Source organism: Mytilus galloprovincialis, chromosome 9 (genome assembly GCF_965363235.1).
Source record: "Mytilus galloprovincialis chromosome 9, xbMytGall1.hap1.1, whole genome shotgun sequence".
Classification (NCBI taxonomy): Eukaryota; Metazoa; Mollusca; class Bivalvia; order Mytilida; family Mytilidae; genus Mytilus; species Mytilus galloprovincialis.
In genome coordinates this window covers 60,324,528-60,345,487 of record NC_134846.1, presented here as the reverse complement: position 1 = coordinate 60,345,487, position 20,960 = coordinate 60,324,528, and the positions used below count along the sequence as shown (strand labels likewise).

Sequence of the window (20,960 nt, the reverse complement as noted above, 5' to 3'; positions counted from 1 at the left end):
AGACAGTATACAGCCCTGTTTCACACCGCTAGAAACGTCAAACCACGGGGTATTGTCACTGTTAACCCGTACAGTACATTGTACATCTGTATAAAGAGATTGAACTGCACTTAAGAATTCACCACGGATGCCCAACGCTTGTAACTTATACCAGAGTAATATACGGTCTACCGTGTCGAAAGCCTTTTTCATGTCTATAAAACACGCAAATGTTAAAAAAGGACCTAAAAAGGGGAACTGGATATGCCTCCATCCTGGGACTTAGTAGACTATTTTAAAATGTATTGAGTATAAAAGTCCCAGCTCCACTGAGGCACCAGAACATATGGAACATTATCATCAGAGGAAGTATGTGTCGTTACCTTTTTATTTAAATGAAGATTACCATGAAGAAACTAGGACGTTAAGCAACCAACAATCAATCTATCATCAATGAAGAAACATGGCCTGAATGTTTTCAAAGAAACACTATTTATTCGAACCAAAATTGAGTTATCTCCCAACAATTAATCAATCAACAATGAAGAAACATGGCCTGAATGTTTCAAAGAAAAACTATTTATTCGAACCAAAATTGAGTTATCTCCCGTTATAAAGAATTATATGTCCTTTATGGGCCCAGTAATGTGGGAAATACAAATATTATATTTTAATTTATATACTTAGTCTATCGGTTTTTATTAACGCGTTATAAATATTTTCATAGACACCTGTAAACTGAATAATATACGTTATGTGTTTATTTTGTTAAATCCCTCATTTGTTGCTAATCATTTTACGTATATCTTTCCTCGACCGTCCGAGAACGAGTCAGTTTTTATTGTGTTGCGACTGGTTTCAATGTAAAATGCACGCTCTGGTTATCAATGGCAAAAAGGTAATAAACCAGATAGCTGGAAAATCTTGAACACATTACATATTTCTGTCACAATATGACAGTGGTGGTAAGAACTATCTCACTCAATTCCAATGGGTTAAGGACATTGAAGTTACTGAATTACTTAACCTATCTATTGTTTTGTCGAAACAGGTCACATAATTTGCATGTTAGACTGAAAAAATACCTACTGTAAGTGTTACCTTACCTGTTACCTAGTCTTTATCTTCCTCCTCTAGCAGGAGCTTCGCTTCTATAGCTTACTTCTTATTTGCACCCTAACCCTTACACGCGCGTCACTCATAAAATCAGTATACGTAATTATTATAATTAATAACAGAAACATATATACAGCATGCGGACTATTTATATTATAATTGTATAAAAGTAGAAAATAATAGAAAGTAATATTGCAATATGTATTTGCATTCAATTTATTTAAAATTTAATCTCTTTTACCCCCAAAAACGTAAATATAAAGAACAATTTTGAATGGTGACAAAAAAGGAGAAGTAACTCTAGTTGTTTTTTAAAACAACAGTGAAATAAACAAACAATTTACAACCCAAAGCTAAGGTAATTGGTGGTAATTAACAGTGTGTTTGACACCAAAGCTGTCAATTGAAGCCATGCACTAAAATGGTCACTTAATTTGGCAATTTACACAGCTAGCTCAACTTCCTGTTCATGGAAGAAATACGAATTTGCCGGTACATGTATTTCAAAGGAAAATCACTTATGAAATCTATGAAGCCTAAGAAATCCAGGTGAAAACGGGTCATTTTCTGAATTCCCGGTTATTCAAAGACCCGGCGGGTGACCCGGGTGATCCCTTAGAATTGAGAAAATATCGGGTCACACCCGCAGAATACAAGCCTAAAATGGCTGGGTTTTCACTGAATACAGACCAACCTTTGTCTGTTTTCCTAAAATGTTTTAAGACATTGTGTCAACACTATAAAAGAACTCGAAATCTTTCAAATTGTTTTATGGTTCATCAGGACAAATGGACAAAAATGCATGTATTTACACTCCCAAAACTACTCTGTGTACAGAATAACCTGTGCAGTTTGGATAGTTTTAAGGCTTGGCATCCACTAGATAAAATCTTTTTTTTAAATATTATATGATTATGATGGGCATTTTTTCCCGTCCCTTCACAAGGTGTTAAAACAAATGTAAAATAAACTAAGTTGGGAAATCTTTAGATGCTCTCTCTCTCAGATAACAACTGTATTGCATTGTATTGATTGGCATGAACAATGGATAATCTACACAATAATTCATGTACAAAATGTACATGTAGGTGAGTTAAAGGTGTAACTGAGTACTAGTAGAAAGAATCAAATGTTATTTATGTGTTTATTTTTGCACCAACAGCAGGAACAAGAAAAAAGGCCTATTAAAATTTAAAAAAAATGTTATCTTTTTGAACACAAAATGTATTTAATATATAAAGTTGATGCCATGCCTTAATACTTTTCCAACTGCACAGGGAAGACTGTACAAGAGTAGCTTTGGGGGTATAAATACAGCCATTTTGTCCATTTGTTAAGATGAACCATCTCCTTTTTATTCAGTCAATAGCTACATGTAATTATAGGTACCAACCAGCATACTAGTAGATACATCAACACTCTCGATAAACAACATCTTCAAAATTTTATCCAATAGCAGGTATTGGTAAATAAACCTATGCAATAAATTACTGACTTAATCGTGTAAAAAAATATGTCTTTAGCAAAAATTTAAAGGTCAGAAACTGCTGCTTTGGCCTTAAATTAAATCTTCTGTCTTAAGACCAGACATTAAAAAAGTTTCTTGCAACAAAAAAAGAACAGATAGTTGTTTTCCACTTCAATTTTACCAACATATTAGCAGATTTGTCATATAAGCTTACCTGTGATATACTTTAAGCATCTAGTTAATAGTATATGTAGTAATTTTTACCAAAGTATTATTGTTCTTGGCCTAATGATCGCAAACTATTAAATATACTACAAGCTTCTAGTAAGTCACTTACTATTAAATTATGTAAAAGCTGCTTGGAATATTCGATCAAATATAGTCTCATAACTTTATATGTCATTGTATTATACTATTGTTCTCTGCTGTCTATTCATGTTTTATATTATGTAATATATGTTGTTAATTTTGCCATAGCATGTCTATGCTTCTGTAATAAAGATACATTCATTCAGTATACAAATAAGATGTGGTATGATTACCAAAGAGACAACTCTCCACTTTTCTTACACAAGAGATACAATGATATGTAATATTTTTTGTTTCAGACAATAATTATTCCTGTATACAATGGTTCAAGATGGATAGATGAATGTTTCCAGTCAATAGTTATTCAAACATACAAAACTAAATTTCAAGTCTCTGTGTACAATGATGGAAGTAAGGTATATATGCAGTAGTAATTTTAATTCCTAATTAAGGCATGTACATACACATGTATGAAAAAAGCATACATGTCAATCTCTTACAATGGGAAATCATGTCATGACATGACATGATATGTCAAAAAGCGTGTGAAAACGCGTGACGTAGATGCGGACTTGTTAATATGAATGTGGTAATGTTCATAATTTCATACAAAGTTGTGAATATAAAAAAACAATATATATATTCTACTGTGAACTTTTATTTTATTAAACAGTGGTCTGTAATGTTGCTTTTAAAGCACCACCACTAGGCACATATTCAAAACAACTGCCAGTTTCAAGTTTAGTTACATTTATTTGATAACAGCACACAATACAAATGTAACATAGTCAAGTTCTCATCCGAATTCAGTGTCAATTTCTTTATAATTGAAAAGGCTCTCCCACAGTAGGAATTGATATTTGACTGAATTAGCTTCATCAAGATTTGAAAGAATGTCATGTTTTTTTTGAGCAATGTAAAATGTCATCTATTATTTCTGCCATTGCTCCCATTGCTATTGCCTGGTTAAAACTGGGTAGTTCATCAGAAGAAAGCTGGTTCTATGAAAGCTGATCCAACAGTTCCGTGATAATTTTATTCCCATGGCCTGTAGAAATCTGTTGCCGTGTTGGCTAGATTTGAAACTGAAATTGAAAAAGAAAATGTTTTATAAATTTGATTTCCATTAGATAAACATATTAAATGCTTATTCAAATAGCTACATTGTATTTCTCCTCTCACATGTATTGGTTTTTTTATCATTGCAACATAGAATGCACAAAATATGCGTTATTTGTCACTCGATCATTTAAACTCAAACTGTAAAATATAATTTATAAATCTTGAATCTTGCCGTACACATCGTTTTGGCTTAACGATCGGCACTTTAGACGACGGTACAGGCCCTGGAAGTGACCTATTTCTGTGCACATGTCCCCTATAAAGTGAATTTGAAAGAAAGTCACAAAATTGTTAAAACTAATCACAAACTACTTACCTTTTACTGTTTGTCCATATAGAAAAACAAACAATGTGGCAGCCAAACAATTACTTCGAATTTTTTCGGTATTTATCGCCGAATAAGGAAAAAACCCAAGAATAGCGATATCACTAACAACCAAAAAAAAGAAAAGAACGAAAAAGCGTGTAATTGCGTGTAAAGTGGTGAAAAGCGTGTACACGCCATGTGACAAAATCCTTGCGTGTAAACCGTTGAAAAAGCGTGTATTACACGCGAATATCATGTCACTTGACATGTATGGAAAAAAGACACTTATGCTTCAAATGCTTATAAATGTAGTTTGAACTTAAATAATGGTTTTGCGGTCAAATTGAAAAATGTTCTTTCAAAAATAGGGTTCAATCATGTATGGGAAAATCAAAATACTTTCTCCAAAAAATGCCTTATTAAAGGGCACTAGCTACGAGATATATAAAAAATCTAAAGTATGATTTTTTTTTGCTCAATCATTAATGGAAGTTAAATAGTGAAATAATAATTTGCTTTTATCAGCTAAAATGGTTCAATTTCGTCAAATAAAGCTAATAAACATTGATAATGAATTATTCACTTGCAAGTGAAAAACTCTACCTCATTAAATCTGTATTCATGTGAACTCGAATTTAACCCTGTAGAAAGAGATAGAATACGCATGCATTGCCTGTGTATGGTTATTTAAAGGAAAAGAATGTCAACATTGAAAGTGAAACAAAGGTAAATAATTTGATTGACTAATTCGATCCACAAAAAATCTTTCTTATAAAGGTAAAAACGACGATAAACATAAATTTATAATTTATAAAACAAAATTTAACCGACATATAAAAATCTAATTGCACAGGTTGCTTAATCTATTTATATCTATGTTTATGTTTACATCGCTTATATGGTCATAGAAGGTCAACTCGATAGTTAATTAGATGGCACCTTGGCTAAAATTCTTAGGAAACGAAGCTACATCTTATTGAGACCATGTCTTGTAAATTGTTTATTTTATACTTTTGATAGTTTGGAAAAATGTTTTACATTGTTATAAACAATATATTAGAATTTGAGTCAAATTGGTGAACATGAATTTGGAAGCTAGTGCCCCTTTAATGCTGTAGTTAAAAAATTAGCTGTAAGGTATACAGATTTCTGGAAAGACAGTCTTTTTAACGACCAAAATAACCTAATGGAAACAAACTAAGAACATACAGAAAATTAATAAAAAAATACAAATTAGAAATTTTTTTATTAATAGATTTGGATCGATACATGATATCAAATTTTATAAAAATAAGAATAAATAATAGTTATCTAAATATTGAACAGGGAAGACACCGTAAATTACCTTTGGAAAAAAGATTATTTCCTCCCTGTAAAAAGGAGGTAGAGGATGAATATCATTTTGCTTTAAAATGTCAAATTTTAAAAAGAATGTAGGCAAACACTTTTTCAGGAAGTAGAGAGTATAGTTCCAGATTTCACCAAAATGTCTGATGAGGAAAAATTTGCATTTATGTTTACTTTTAATGAGTATGACGTAACTAAAATTATTGTCAAGGGAGTTAATGATTTATATGTACTAAGAAATAGCCTAGCTGATAAGAAAAACTAGTCGATGTAACAAAGTTATGACTATTAAGTATTTTATATTTTTCTTATAGTATTTGTAATGATTTATTTTATACCAATTGCATTATGAATTTATGAACTTGTGTTTTCAAATTTGCAAAAGTATCACCTCCTCCAAAATATCTAAATATATATATAGCTATATGTCTTATAAAATATGAATGTTGTTTAAATTTCAATATTTTATGTTTGTAATGATTGATCATGATTGTCATGTTTGTCTTGGTAACAATCCAATATTTGGATTTTACACCAATAAAATGATTTGATTTGATTTGTATATCAAAAAGTAGTGCTAAAAAAAGCATGTATACATTTGATACAGTATGGAACCCAAATTTTGCTGAACCTTCATTTTCATGGATAATTGTCATTTCAAATGATTTTAATGTAAGTAACTTAGTAAAGTAAGTAAGTAAATTTTTATTAAAGTGACATGTGTAATAACAGTTCAGTAAAGATACACAATAAAATACACCCGACCCATTGGGTCTATAAGTCGCTTTCAAATAATAAAACATAATTCTTTTGTCAAGGATTTCAAACAAAATAATGAAAAGTAAGATTAAGCTAAATTCAAATTAATTAATTAATAATGAAAAATTCAAATTTTAAATAAAAAAATGAAGTTATTAGAAGATCGATTTAGTAAATGTCAAGTTGAATGCATAATAAATTAATATTTATAATAAAGAAACTGGAAATATTCAGATTGACCATGAAGTAACTTTTTTATACGACCGCAAAAATGGAAAAAATTTTGGTGGTATATTGGTATCACGTTGGCTTCGTCGCTGTAGTAGTCGTCGTCGGCTTTCAAAGACTTTAGGTTTTCGCACTATAACTTTAGTATATAAGTGAATCGAAATCTATGACATTTTAACAAAAGGTTTATAACCACAAAAGGAAGGTTGGGATTGGTTTTGGGAGTTTTGGTCCCAACAGTTTTGGAATTAGGGGCCAAAAAGGGCCCAAATAAGCATTTTCTTGGTTTTCGCACTATAACTTTAGTTTAAGTACATAGAAATCTATGAAATTTGACACAAGGTTTATGACCATTAAAGGAAGGTTGGGATTGATTTTGGGGAGTTTTGGTCCTAACAGTTTAGGAATAAGGGCCAAAAAAGGGCCCAAATAAGCATTATCTTGGTTTTCGCACAACAACTTTAGTAAAATTAAAATGAAATCAATGAAATTTGAACACAAGGTTTATGAACACAAAAGGAAGGTTGGGATTGATTTTGGGAGTTTTGGTCCCATCAGTTTAGGAATAAGGGTCCAAAATTAAACTTTGTTTGAATTCATCAAAAATTGAATAATTGGGGGTTCTTTGATATGCCGAATCTAACTGTGTATATAGATTCTTAATTTTTGGTCCCATTTTCAAATTGGTCTACATTAAGGTCCAAAGGGTCCAAAATTAAACTAAGTTTGATTTTAACAAAAATTGAATTCTTGGGGTTCTTTGATATGCTGAATCTAAACATGTACTTAGATTTTTTATTATAGGCCCAGTTTTCAAGTTGGTCCAAATTTGGGTCCAAAATTAAAGTTTGTTTGATTTCAACAAAAATTGAATTCTTGGGGTTTTTTGATATGCTGAATCTAAACATGTACTTAGATTTTTGATTATGGGCCCAGTTTTCAAGTTGGTCCAAATTGTGGTCCAAAATTAAACTTTGTTTGATTTCAACAAAAATTGTACATATGGGGTTCTTTGATATATGCTTAATCTAACCATGTATTTAGATTTTTGATGTTTGGGCCCGGTTATCAGATTGGTCCACATTGAGGTCTAAAGGGTCCAAAATTGAACTTTATTTGATTTCATCAAAAATTGAATTCTTGGGGTTCTTTGATATGCTGAATGATCAATCTAACCATGTATTTTGGTTTTTGATATTGGACCATAATAGGTAATGTCCAATTTAAAATTTAAAGTTTTTAAGTTTAAGTTCTTAGACCACATTCATTCTGTGTCAGAAACCTGTGTTGTGTCAACTATAATCACAATTCAAATTCAGAGCTGTATCAAGCTTGAATGTTGTGTCCATACTTGCCCGAATATTCAGGGTTCCAACTCTGCAGTCGTATAAAGCAGCGCCCTGCGGAGCATCTGGTTACATTTTCATAATACGTCAAATACAATCAATACTGTCAACTACACGATCATAATTGAAATTGCAATATACTGTTTATCAAACTGTTCATGTATATAACACTACACGTCTATGCCAGAACACTTTCACTGTATACTTAGCCAGCTTTCTAGGATAGTTTGTCATCAAAAAGATAATTTTTCATCGTTTGTCATATTTTGTAGTTCATTGCCAGAAAATATATCATTAAAAGTACATTCTCTCAAGTCATTATATAAGGCGCAGTGGATAATAAAGTGACACTCATCCTCTATGGAATTGCTGTTACAAAACTTATATAAGCATTCATTTGGTTGCTCGCGGCTTTATCTACCCGCCAAAGGAAGAATTCCACATCTCAGCTGTTTTAGGAAAGATCGTTCAGTTTGTTCAAATTTAATTTAACTTAGGTTTCTATTCCAAAATTAGCCTTTAGTTTCACATAAGTTCTCAACTTTGGAGTTTTCGCAATGTCGTTTTTCCATAAACAGTTACAGTATTCCTTCAAGATGGAATCGAACAAAGTCATACTTATAACATCCTTGTGCTCAAAATAGTCCACTATACCAAGTTTCATGAGTATGTCTTTGAAGTCAGAACACCAATTATTTCTACATTTTTCATAGTCATGATTGTCATCAAATTGAACAAGTCTATTCCAGAGATGCACAATATTAGTCCAATGTATTTTTCCCTGCTTACTGATGTTTGCAGAGATAAAGGGCTTAACAATAAAACAAAACACAGCCTAACACCCAAACTTTGATAGTAATAGTACTTATACAAATACAAAACAATTAGAAACTAAAGTTGATATTAGTATGAATATCTTTTATTTAAAGAACATCATAAGCTCGAGAACACTTTAAAAAAAAATGAATTTGATGAACTATTTATGATTGTGAGGAAAAATATTTTTACAGGACAATTCACTTGAACTAATAGAAAAATGGAGAACAGTATTTGTAGAGAGAGACATAGATCTGTGTGTCACAGGACATAATGATCAGTCACCAAGGGGAGGTAAATCTAATAAGAAATAGTTGACAATATTATCGATAATAGCATTTAAGTTATGACATTTACAACTAAATAAGAAAATTAGTGTATAAAGCTATGGACAGAATTATTGTTATCTTCCATTGTTTTCATAATTTTTTTTTTTCTAATAAAACTGTTTCCACTGTTACAGCATCACAGATATGATAATTTCTATTATAAAATCTTTACCTGTAGCAAGAGGCCATGATAAAAAAAATATGGTACTACTTTAAGACCTGGATGGGAAAATTTACATACCATTCAAACATTGCATAATAATTTGAGACTAAGAGGCTATTTCAGAACTGAACATGGTACATCAGCTTAATATTATAAAGTTTTTTCATAAAGGCAAATTTTAACCATAGTTTCTTTGGGTTTTTTTCCATAGTTGGATGGTCTAAGAACAAAGCAGTTGAGAGAAGTGCTGGGCAGTACCTTTGTTTTCTGGATATTGTAAGTTAAATATATTGTTTTCATTATACATCTGTTGATCTGTGTCATTGGGTTGCTGTCTCAGTGACATATACCCTCATCTCCTTTTACATACCCTATATTCTAGAACAATGTAAACAAACTCATACACCTTACACAATACTAAACCATGCTTATACACAAAACTTGTGGTGAGTGCAACCTAAACATGAAACAAAAAGGACTAAAATCAGCAGCTGAACATATAAATTGTTGAAAAAAAAATTTCTCTGAAAAATTGTATTGACATTTTTGTTTGGTCTGACTTCTATATTTACAGTAAAACATCATTATCTTACATTGTCTTTTACTACGATCTTATGCATAAATATTACATATGCACACACAAACATATCTTAGTTACCAAAATATATACTGTCAATGATAATTATAAACACAAATGCTTAGCAGCAAAGGACCGTTATAATACATGTACTCCAAACTGTGCCCAATTTAAACAAAGCCTTAGTGCATAATAAGCCAAGTAGTTAAACTGTATTCAAATGTTATAAATGTTGGTATAAATTTATAGAATTCTGCAGATTTTCTAAAGTGTATATTATTTTGTAGGATGATGTCATGGATAAAGACAGGTTATTAAAACAGTATAAAGCAGCTCAGTCACTAGATAATGTGGTATGTTTTTTCAATAAAGATTTTTTGTTTAAATATTTAAAGAAAGGGATTGGATAAGGCTCAGTCTATATATAAATCCTTTCCCATACAAATGGATAGAGTTTTAATTGACTTTTACATATAAAGTTAATTCATACATCGTATAGTCTCACAGTGTGTAAGAGGAGGAATCCCTCCCTCATCTTACAATACATAGATTATACTTCAAAAACATTTAGTAAATGTGGTATGTGTGATGAGGATCTCATAACCAGTTAAAATATTGAAATATTACACTTTTTTTCTATCTGTTACTTTGCAAATACTTTTATTCACGAGAAACCAATAAATCAGTTTTCATAATTTTCATGGTTTTCACAAAATTCATAGTCACACTAAAACACTTTTTTGTTTTTATACCCCATGCAACGAAGTTGCGGAGGGTATAATGTTTTGACCCGTCCGTCCGTCTGTCTGTCCGTCCGTCAGTCAGTCCGTCCATCAGTCCGTCCGTCCGTCAGTCCTGTTTCTTGTCATCGCAACTCCTCTCAAACCACACAACAGAATTTCACGAAACCTTTTCAGATAATAAGGACATACTATGTTGTTGTGCATATCGACAGGAAATTGCGATTCAATTTTTTTTCTAGGAGTTACGCCCCTTTGAACTTATTTACTTTAATGTACTACTGCAACAGTTTGTCATCGCAACTCCTCTCAAACCACACAACAGAATTTCACGAAACCTTTTCAGATAATAAGGACATACTATGTAGTTATGCATATCGACTGGAAATTGCATTTCAATTTTTTTTCTAGGAGTTACGCCCCTTTGAACCTATTTACTTTAATGTACTACTGCAACAGTTTGTCATCGCAACTTCTCTCAAACCACACAACAGAATTTCACGAAACCTTTTCAAATAATAAGGACATACTATGTAGTTGTGCATATCGACAGGAAATTGCGATTCAATTTTTTTTCTAGGAGTTACGCCCCTTTGAACTTATTTACTTTAATGTACTACTGCAACAGTTTGTCATCGCAACTCCTCTCAAACCACACAACAGAATTTCACGAAACCTTTTCAGATAATAAGGACATACTATGTAGATGTGCATATCGACAGGAAATTACGGTTCAATTTTTTTTCTAGGAGTTATGCCCCTTTGAACTTATTTGCTTCAATGTACTTCTGCAACAGTTTGTCATCTCAACTCCTCTGAAAACACACAACAGAATTTCATGAAATTTTGTAGATAATAAGGACATATACTATGTATATTGACAGGAAATTATTATTCAATATTTTTTCTTATACAATTTTTTTTCTTATACTTATTTAATTTCTCCAATGACAATGTGGGGACATGGGGTATGTGAGCGTGCTCACTAAGGTTCTTTAATTTTGCCTGTATTTAACTGACTGCACCAATTAGCAAACTACGAATTATATAATACATGTTCCATAGATGTTTAACCGGATTTTTGTGACAAAAATGTCAGTTATTGATTTGGGGATGTACAGCGGGCGGCCGGTCGGGTGGCAACTAAATGTTGTCCGTGCATTTACTCATGAACCGTTCAACCAAAGCTTTTCAAATTTTAATATGTTGTTATAGACAACAAAATGAAGGTCAAGTTCAATAATGACGATTTTGACTTTTACCGTTCAGGAGTTATGGTTCTTGAAAGATTGAAAAATGGCATTTCCAGTCGTGTCCGTGCATTTACGCATGAACTGTTCAACCAAAGCTTCCCAAATTTTAATATGTTGTTACTGATGACAAAATGGAGGTCAAGTTCAATAATGACGATTTTGACTTTTACCGTTCAGGAGTTATGGTTCTTGAAAGATCGAAAAATGGCATTTCCAGTTGTGTCCGTGCATTTACACATCAACTGTTCAACCAAAGCTTCCCAAATTTTAATATGTTGTTACTGATGACAAAATGGAGGTCAAGTTCAATAATGACGATTTTGACTTATACCGTTCAGGAGTTATGGTTCTTGAAAGATTGAAAAATAGCTTTTCCAGTTGTGTCCGTGCATTTACTCATGAACCATTCAACCTAAGCTTTTCAAATTTTAATATGTTGATACTGATGACAAAACGGAGGTCAAATTTGATATTGACGATTTTCACTTTCACCGTTCATTAGTTATGGTTCTTGTGATATTGGCAGGATACAAATAAATGTTAATAAATCTGGTTTGCTGTCGTTGTGAAAGCCTCTTGTTTATTTATTATATTATTATTTAAAAACCAACTGAAAAGTATAGGAATTACAGATTGAAAAACATCCAAAAGTCAAACAATACTAAACCTCACAACTAGTGGAATCATATACCCATCTTTTGTGGGGACATTATTTGTCCTCATTCTCTAGCACGGTTAAAAGTTATATGCATATTTTATGGACATATCTTTTTTCTTAAATCTTTTTGGTTAGATTGTAGGATGTAGATTCCACAGAGAACCAGTTGGGTCTACAGAAAGATACACAAGATGGGCTAATAATCTACCTCAGGGTAAATTAACAACACAGGTGAATAAATTATAATTTGTTTTTGCGTGCCTTCTTCATAGGATGTTGTGTATTTAAGAAAAATTCCTTGGTATATAGTCCATTTGATGTCAAAATGCTAGTAGTAAAATTAGAATGAAAAAATTTACTTTTAAAAGCTTAAATCTGTCCTAAAATGTGATATATGAGCTTTTGCTGTCACTTGGTGTTGCTGACAATAGAACATATGGTAAAAAAGATTAGCAAAGTCAGGTCTTCCACCTCTTAAATTTACAGACAAATTAGATAGCAAATTTTGGAGTTATGGCCTCTGAAATGTAAATTTTTGGTAAAGTTTGCATTTTTTATTATTATCTTGAAAACTATAACAGAAAAAGTGAAAATGTTAAGACAGTAAAATTGACCAGATAAGTAAGATCTGCAAATAAGTAAAGTGTTATCATGGTACATATATGTTAACTTTTTTATTAGATTTATACATCCCATGGTCCAACAGTAATTATGCCTACATGGTTCTGCTCTAGAAGTGTGTTTGATAAAGTTGGTGGATTTGATGAAGGTGGAATGGTAAGATACCATATACATGAGTTGTAGGCATACATTGTCAATAAAACATCAAACCAAATACAAAAAAAATGAGAAAAAAAAACTTGAAGTTAACTCATATAGTAGTCATCAATTGACAAGACTTAGTGTCTAGACAGTATGTGAAAGTACAAATGGCCTCAGAGTTTGTTGACAATTATTTGATAAAAATCATTTGAGATTGTCTTCTGAATACTATTCTGAAGAACAAACTAGATGATTTTATATGCATTATTTAAGAAATAATTCATGGAAGCCATAGATTTGTTGGAAATTTACACATGGCCTGGGCCGTGATATTCGAATTTTATCCTGAGCGTTAGCGAGGGATAAAATTAACGAATATCACGGCCCAGGCCATGTGTAAATTTACAACAAATCTATGGCTTCCATGAATTATTTCGATTCTAATAGGACAAATACGATCATTAAAAAACTGAAGCGATGATGGGTATACTGTGTGAGAGAGAGGCTGTTCTATTTTACCCACTGTTCGATAAATGTAAAACAAATCTAATAAACCTGCATGAATGATTTCTTAACTAAACTCTAGAAAAAAAATATTATTACTTTTTTTACTTCTCAGTAAACCCAACATTTGCAATTTTAAATTTACATTTTTTATCGTAAGCTACCGTCAAATTCACTGTTGACATGTTGTAACCAAGGAGCCGCCATGTTGACTTGCTGAAATCAGTAAATGTGCGAATAATGCAATAAAACAGAAAACAAGCAACACCTACCTCAATACTTTATTTTAATGCAATTGTATCCGAGTTTAGAAGGTACACGCAATAGAAAAACCTTCAGCTTTGTCGTTTTCATTCGTATGACGTCATGTTTTGAAATGACGTTAATGCGCCAAAATCATTACTGGAGTTTCGCGGAATTTTAATTTATTTTGTTTTTGTCCATTTTCCGTTCTCTAATGTGTAAATTTTTTTTGTTATGCGTCAGAATCAGAATAAATGTTCTGAAGGGTTTTATTCAATTGTAATTGTTAACACAGCGAAATCCACAACCGTTTACACATAGTTTACGATACATGTGGATTTACGTGGGAGGCATATTTAAACAGCCATTTGTGTACATCTTGGAGTCTGCGCTAAGTATAGATATATTGAGAATTTTATCACGGTGTTGTTTACAAAGCGAAAGAAGCACGTCATATTAGAATCAGTGTTGAAACACAAATCATGAATATTTTAGACTTTGACTGCATTTAAAACTCACCATAAAACAATTTGACTGAATTCATTTATTTTTGTGAATTTATTTATTTTCGTGGGTACCAATTTTCATGGATTGATGAAAATTTTCTTTTTTGTGGATATTTGATTTCATGGTTTTGCCAAAGTTTGCATGGGTTCCTATAGAAAATTTATGATTTATTGGACATTTGATTTAGTGGTTCCTGGAAAACTACAAAATACACAAAAATTAGTAACTTACGAATAAAAATGAATCCACATATGAATGTTTCTTGTTGTTATACATTTATTTATTTCAGATCATTATTTCACGGTAGGCAATGGAGGTGTTTTGTAAGCACTTATAAAATAAAATGCATTTCAGGGTGTTCCAGAAGATCTGATATTTTTTTACAAGCACCTAGACCTCGGTGGAACAGTAATTAGAATAGATGAAGATCTATTAATGTATCGCTATCATCAGACATCAGCTACATTCTCTGTAAAAGAGTAAGTACTGTAAATTCCGAAATTTTAAAAGTCATTTTGCCTCTTGTGAAGAATCTTTTCATGGGAGGACAGTCAGGGGTAAGGGAGACAGGGAGAAAGGGGGTAGGAGAAAGGAGAAAGGGGGTGGGAGAAAGGAGAAAGGGGGTAGGAGAAAGGAGAGGAAGGCTGGGAGAAAGGAGAAAAAGTTGGAGAAAGGAGAAAAAATAAAATATCTCTCCTTTTAAAAAATTTTCTAAAATTTTAAGAAAAAATATCTCAAAAGGAGATGTTTTATTCTAATGGGAGAAAGGAGAACGGGGTAGGAGAAAGGAGAAGAGGGGTGGGAGAAGGGAGAAGGGTACCCCCCTGTCCTCCCCCTCTTTCATTGGCAATCATACCACATCTTCTTTTTTATAAGTACTGTAAATTCAGAAATTATTGTGTGCATGTATTTTTGAGATTTTGAAATTCTTAAAAGGCTTCATGCAATTTGTTTATTCTAATCAGACAACACCAATTCAATTGTTACTGCAGATAGGAGTGTAATTAAGCCTTCGTGTAGCACTTTTGAGGATGCAAACAACAATTGTTCTAATTTACTCAAACTAGCATGAACAATCTTTATACTATTTACGGCAGCTGTACTAACTTGAGTACACATTTTAAGAAATATTTAACTCTATGCTAAAGAATTTTGACTATCAAAGGACATTCTTACGTAAAGAATACTAATACTTATTTAAGTTAAAGAATATAGCATTTAGTTATGTTCATCTGTATGTCTGTTTAAAATAAATGTTTCAAGATAGCTTTAATGGATGTCTCCCTATTTGCTGGCTATTTACCAAGTATATGGTTCTACATTTTCATGCCTTCAATAAACACAATTCTATAATGTAATGTTATTATCACAGAGAGAAGATACATGAGACATTAGACTAGAACATCTACAGAAGCAACTGCTATCAGTGTTATCAGAGTATACAGTACTTGTGTTCTATAATGTAATGTTATTTTTAACAGAGAGACAATATGGAACATCAGACTAGAACATCTACAGAAGCAAGTGCTATCTGTGTTATCAGAGTATACAATCTGGAATGCTGGGAAGCAAGGAAGAAAATTTTTCCGTTCTCTATCAACTGATAATCAGAACAAGGTGAGAAAACATAACTAATGTTTGCCAAAAAATACTTCTTAAGTCAGCATGACATGGAAGCGATTATATTGACAGAATCAACTATAAAAGGTCAGTTACATGCCAAGGGGAACATCTAGAAAATATTAGATAATAGTAGGTGAGATGTTGGCAGGGTTTTTGGTGTAACTTGGATGGTTCAATACTTTTACAACTCTATAAAATTACAAAATGAAGCATTCAATTTTATAGAGAAATCAAATACAATTTTGGAAATCCTTGAAATTGTTTACATCCAAACAAAAGTATGGATTTTTATGAAACATGCATGTAATGCTAAAATCATCCAATTGATTTGTTGCATTTAATAATGAATATTTACTTTTAGGTAAAATCTTTCTGTGATGTTGATGCAAAGAAAATTCAGAAAGGATACTACACTTTTGAAGAATCAAAGGTAAGGATTCACTTTTTTCTTGACTTTTACAAGTGTGCTTCAAATTAATATTCTTGTATTTTGTATATTCTGCTATTGCAAATCAAGGAATGCTATTTAGCATCTAAGCTTGCTTACTGAGAATTTGTCCTGTATATACAAATATACAGTAGCATATTAAAGGGAATTATTCATAAATAGCATGTCAATATATCTTTATGCAATTAGGAATTAAAGTAAAATTTCCAGTAAGAACAATATCCAACATGAGTCCAAATGACTAAAGCAATTATAGGTTACCAAGCGAGCATCAATAAGCAAACCCAATTCAATGTAGTCAGTTATAAAAGGCCCTGACATGGTAAGAAAAACAAATGGCATCAATTTTGACAAAGCAATAAACAAAACAAACGTGGAACAGTCATCTGACTAGGAACAGGCATACAGAGAATATGACCGTTTAACCTATATATATATGAGTGTTCAACCATCCCACTAACCTCAGCAAATGGTACAACAGCTCAATATAAGAATAAAGATCAGTTGTAAATGGCTAGACGCATTAGATCTACAAGAAGCACAAATAAACAATAAACGGACAAAAGACACTAGTCTGCTTTATTATGAGGTTGGTATTTAGTATGGAGTTTTATCTTTCATTACAGATAAAACCAAAACCAAAGATTCCAATAGTCCATTACACAAAGGCCACACCTCCATTCATCATCTGTCTCAAACTGGTAAGTGCTCAAAGTTTTGATTATTTCAGATTTTAAAAACTCCTACAAATAACACATCCATCCTGAACACACTTTAAATTGTATTTAAAGAGCTTATGTTTGTTTCTCCCCAGAATTTTCCAAATAGTACCATGGAAACTAACATAGCACTGATTTTCCAAAAAATATAGCACAGTGGCCCTTATACATTCTATATTTAAATTATCCAAGATAGCACCCTGGTAAAAAATATAGGGTGAACACTATGGCACTGACTGAATTTTAACATGTTTTATACAACCGCAAACAAAAATTGGGATCGTATAATGGTATGATGTCGTTGTCTGCGTTGTCGTCCGAAGACACATTGGTTTCCGTACACTAACTTTAGTCTAAGTGAATGGATCTCTATGAAATTTTTTAAGAAAGTTCAATACCACAAAAGGAAGGTTGGGATTGATTTTGGGGATAATGGTCTCAACCGATTAGGAATAAGAGCCAAAAAGGGGCCAAAAACAAGTATTTTTCTAGTTTCAGGATAATAACTTGTGTATAAGTATTTCGGTTGCTCTGAAATTGTACCAAAATCTCTAGTACCACTAGTAGAAGGTTAGCATTTATTTTAGGGGTAATGGGGTCAACAGTTTAGGAATTAAGGGCCAAAAAGGGGCAAAAAACAAGCATTTTTTCTAGATTCCAGACAATAACTTGTCTTTAAGTGTATGGATCTCTCTGAAATTGTACTACAAGGTTCCATTCTACAAAGGAAAGGCTGGGATTGAGTTTTTGGGTTATTGCTCCAAGGGGGGTTTCAAAAAGTGCGGGTGGATTTTTTTTCCAATTTTCTTAAGAGATTCATATTTTTTTTCAAAAGTTTTCAAATTTCAAACTTTTGAAAAGTTTCAACATGAAATTTTCAATTGCACAGTATTGCGAAAGAGATTTGTAAGATCTTTGACAACATTTATTTTGTGTCATAAACCTATATTATGTCAAAAATTTGATCACAATCCAAATTCAGACCGTCAAAGTAACAAAATTTCCCCAACTGTTCAGGGTTCGACCTCTGCAGTAGTATCAGGCTGCCCTGAAGCATTTCATTTTAGTAGGATAACCATTGATGTGGTTATACGGAATAGGCCCTAAGATTGTTGTTTTTGTTGTTGAAAATCTGAAATACATATTTCTAAGAATTTGATTTACAAAACAATTGCAGGGTTGACCATTCTTTCACTTATATTTTTTGAATTTACAGGATATGACAGATGGAGAATTTGAGAAAAATTTGGCATCAATGAATCTTACTGAAGGTACTGACTTTTTCCTGTTCTCCTGATGAATGAACATGTCACACATGGATAATACTGTGAAATATTCCTCAATCACCAAGGAATCCAGAATCATATAGAGATGGTTAACTTTCCTTCAAGTAAGGCAGTGGAAAGGGAGATAATCCAGAGAGTAATAGAGAGCAGTTGCAAGAGCTCAGATCATTGTTCAACTGAAAACTTACAATGGGATTAACACTGATGAGATTTTTTGATTACATGCAGAAGTGATGGAGAGGACACTCATTTAAAAAAAAATCTTATTTGATAATCTTATATTTTAAACATTAACACATAAACAATGGGAATGGATGTCAGAGTTAAACCTAAAAATAATTCACAAATAAAATATCATTGATCTTGCATATTTATTGTTAGAGGAAACATCCATAAATGAAATATGAAAATAAGGTCAGTTTCAGACATTTACACTTTGTCACACAATTCTATTGACTATTTAGCTACTGTATTTCAGACATGAGTGCATCCATTTGTGATTGATAAATAATGGACAAAAATGAAAGAATTATTATCAATACCTCAGGAACGACTACTTACAAATAATGTAATTATAGGTTTTATAACAAGTGAGAATTTGATATTGTTTAATATCAACTCGAGTTATTTAATTACAATTTAATAATAGATGAGCCTTCAGTGAGTTTACGGACATTAAGCAACCAACAATCAATCAATCAATCAATCAATTCAGTGAGTTTATTATAACTATTTAAATAAGAAAACATAGAAAGTACACAAGAATCACAAGAATCACCATAATAATGTAATATTGACTAATAAACCATCAAAATGATGTCAAGGTCAGATAAACCCTGCTAGTTATACATGTAGCCTTACAATCATGCCATATATGATTTGAAGCTGCCTTTTGCTTATAGTATCTAAGAAACAGACTTAACATTTACCAAAGAACCATGGAAATGAGGTCAAGTTCAAACAGCCAGATAGACATATGAACCTTATAATCATTCCATGCAGCAAATACAAATGACCTATTACTTATAAAATACGATAAACAGGTTGGGAACACTACCTTATATGGATATGCATGAATTAGCATACTTATGTCCTCGCACATGTAATTGTTTATTTACGTGTGACGCAATTTATGTTCACCTGGGTTTTTGACCAATCCAATAGATGAGTAACAATGCATGATGGACTACTACATGTCTACAATCAACAGAGAACACATGTTATTTACTGAAATACAACACGTTTTTTCATGCATTGCGGGATTTACAATTTTGCTTAGTTTTTCACTTTTTGTATACACATTTATAGTTCGTGATATAAAGTATTCTTTCCATGGTCAGATTAAAGAAGAGTTGTTTCTATGCAAAGAAATGAGTGTTTGAATTAGCTGATATATCGCCATTAATATGATTGATGATGACATAGAGATTTTAGGTATTCGTGCACAAGACAGCAACAAAACAACAATGAAGAACACAATTACACATAAGACAAACAAACTAGTTAAATCAGTTCTCAACCTGATAAACAGACTGAATCACTAGAACTTCACATTGACCAATGAACCATAGAATGAGGTCAAGGTCAGATGAAACTTGCCAGACTGACTTGTACACCTTATAATTATTCCATACACTAAATAAAGTTGACCTACTGCTTATCTGAGAAACAGACAAAATCCTGCAACATCAATTTTCAGTATATGGGATTATGTTTAGATCAGTACATTGTGCCTGTTTGTCTATGTTAGTTGTTTTTGTTCAATGTGCGAATCTGATGGCTCTAGCCTTTCCAACAGATTTTAAATTTGCTTTTCATTGTACCTTTATACAATTGTCCAAGGTTAGGAGGATTGAGCACTCACAAACATATTTCACACAGCTATATTCTATATACTCCTGTCCTTAGTAGTTCAGTGTAATATTTGTTTGTTGTGTTAGTGGTTTTGTCATAAGTACAGCTGTTTTTTCTCTTCAAATGTTTTACATTTTGTTATGTGTAAACTTTAGGATATGGGTTTTGTTAATACTGTAAAGGGTTTTGTTAATACTGTAAAGGGTTTTGTTAATACTGTAAAGGGTTTTGTTAATACTGTAAAGGGTTTTGTTAATTATATAAGGCTGTATATCGAGCTATAGTGGCTAAAATCCTCATCATTTGAACATATGTGGATAGCTGCCTTATTGGCAATCCTAGCAAAACTCTATCTTATATTTAACAAGTTTTGAATATTATACATATTCACCATATTTTACTATTACTCAGGAAATGAAGAATCTTTACAGTTTTGCATGCTAACACTGAACCAATAAATTGAGGTACCAGTAAAGAAAGATGGACATGTCAGGACG

General features: G+C 32.0%; 1 protein-coding gene across 4 annotated transcripts; it reads left to right on the top strand.

Annotated features, from left to right (window-relative positions):
- The first annotated feature begins 835 nt into the window (after positions 1-835).
- On the top strand, positions 836-18,975 carry LOC143045485 (queuosine-tRNA galactosyltransferase-like). Of its 4 annotated transcripts, none has more exons than XM_076218019.1 (12): positions 836-877; positions 3,172-3,288; positions 8,992-9,091; positions 9,501-9,565; positions 10,154-10,219; positions 12,653-12,748; positions 13,199-13,294; positions 14,888-15,012; positions 16,015-16,150; positions 16,518-16,586; positions 17,231-17,305; positions 18,540-18,975. In XM_076218019.1, exons 1-12 carry the CDS (start codon positions 848-850, stop codon positions 18,618-18,620), a joined length of 1,056 nt encoding a protein of 351 aa, XP_076074134.1. In that variant the 5' UTR covers positions 836-847; the 3' UTR covers positions 18,621-18,975. The 4 variants fall into 4 exon arrangements, with proteins under 4 accessions (XP_076074134.1, XP_076074135.1, XP_076074137.1 ...); XM_076218020.1 differs by having other exon boundaries at positions 855-944; XM_076218022.1 differs by lacking the exon at positions 836-877 and adding an exon at positions 919-944 and having other exon boundaries at positions 3,172-3,283.
- Positions 18,976-20,960: the final 1,985 nt, after the last annotated feature.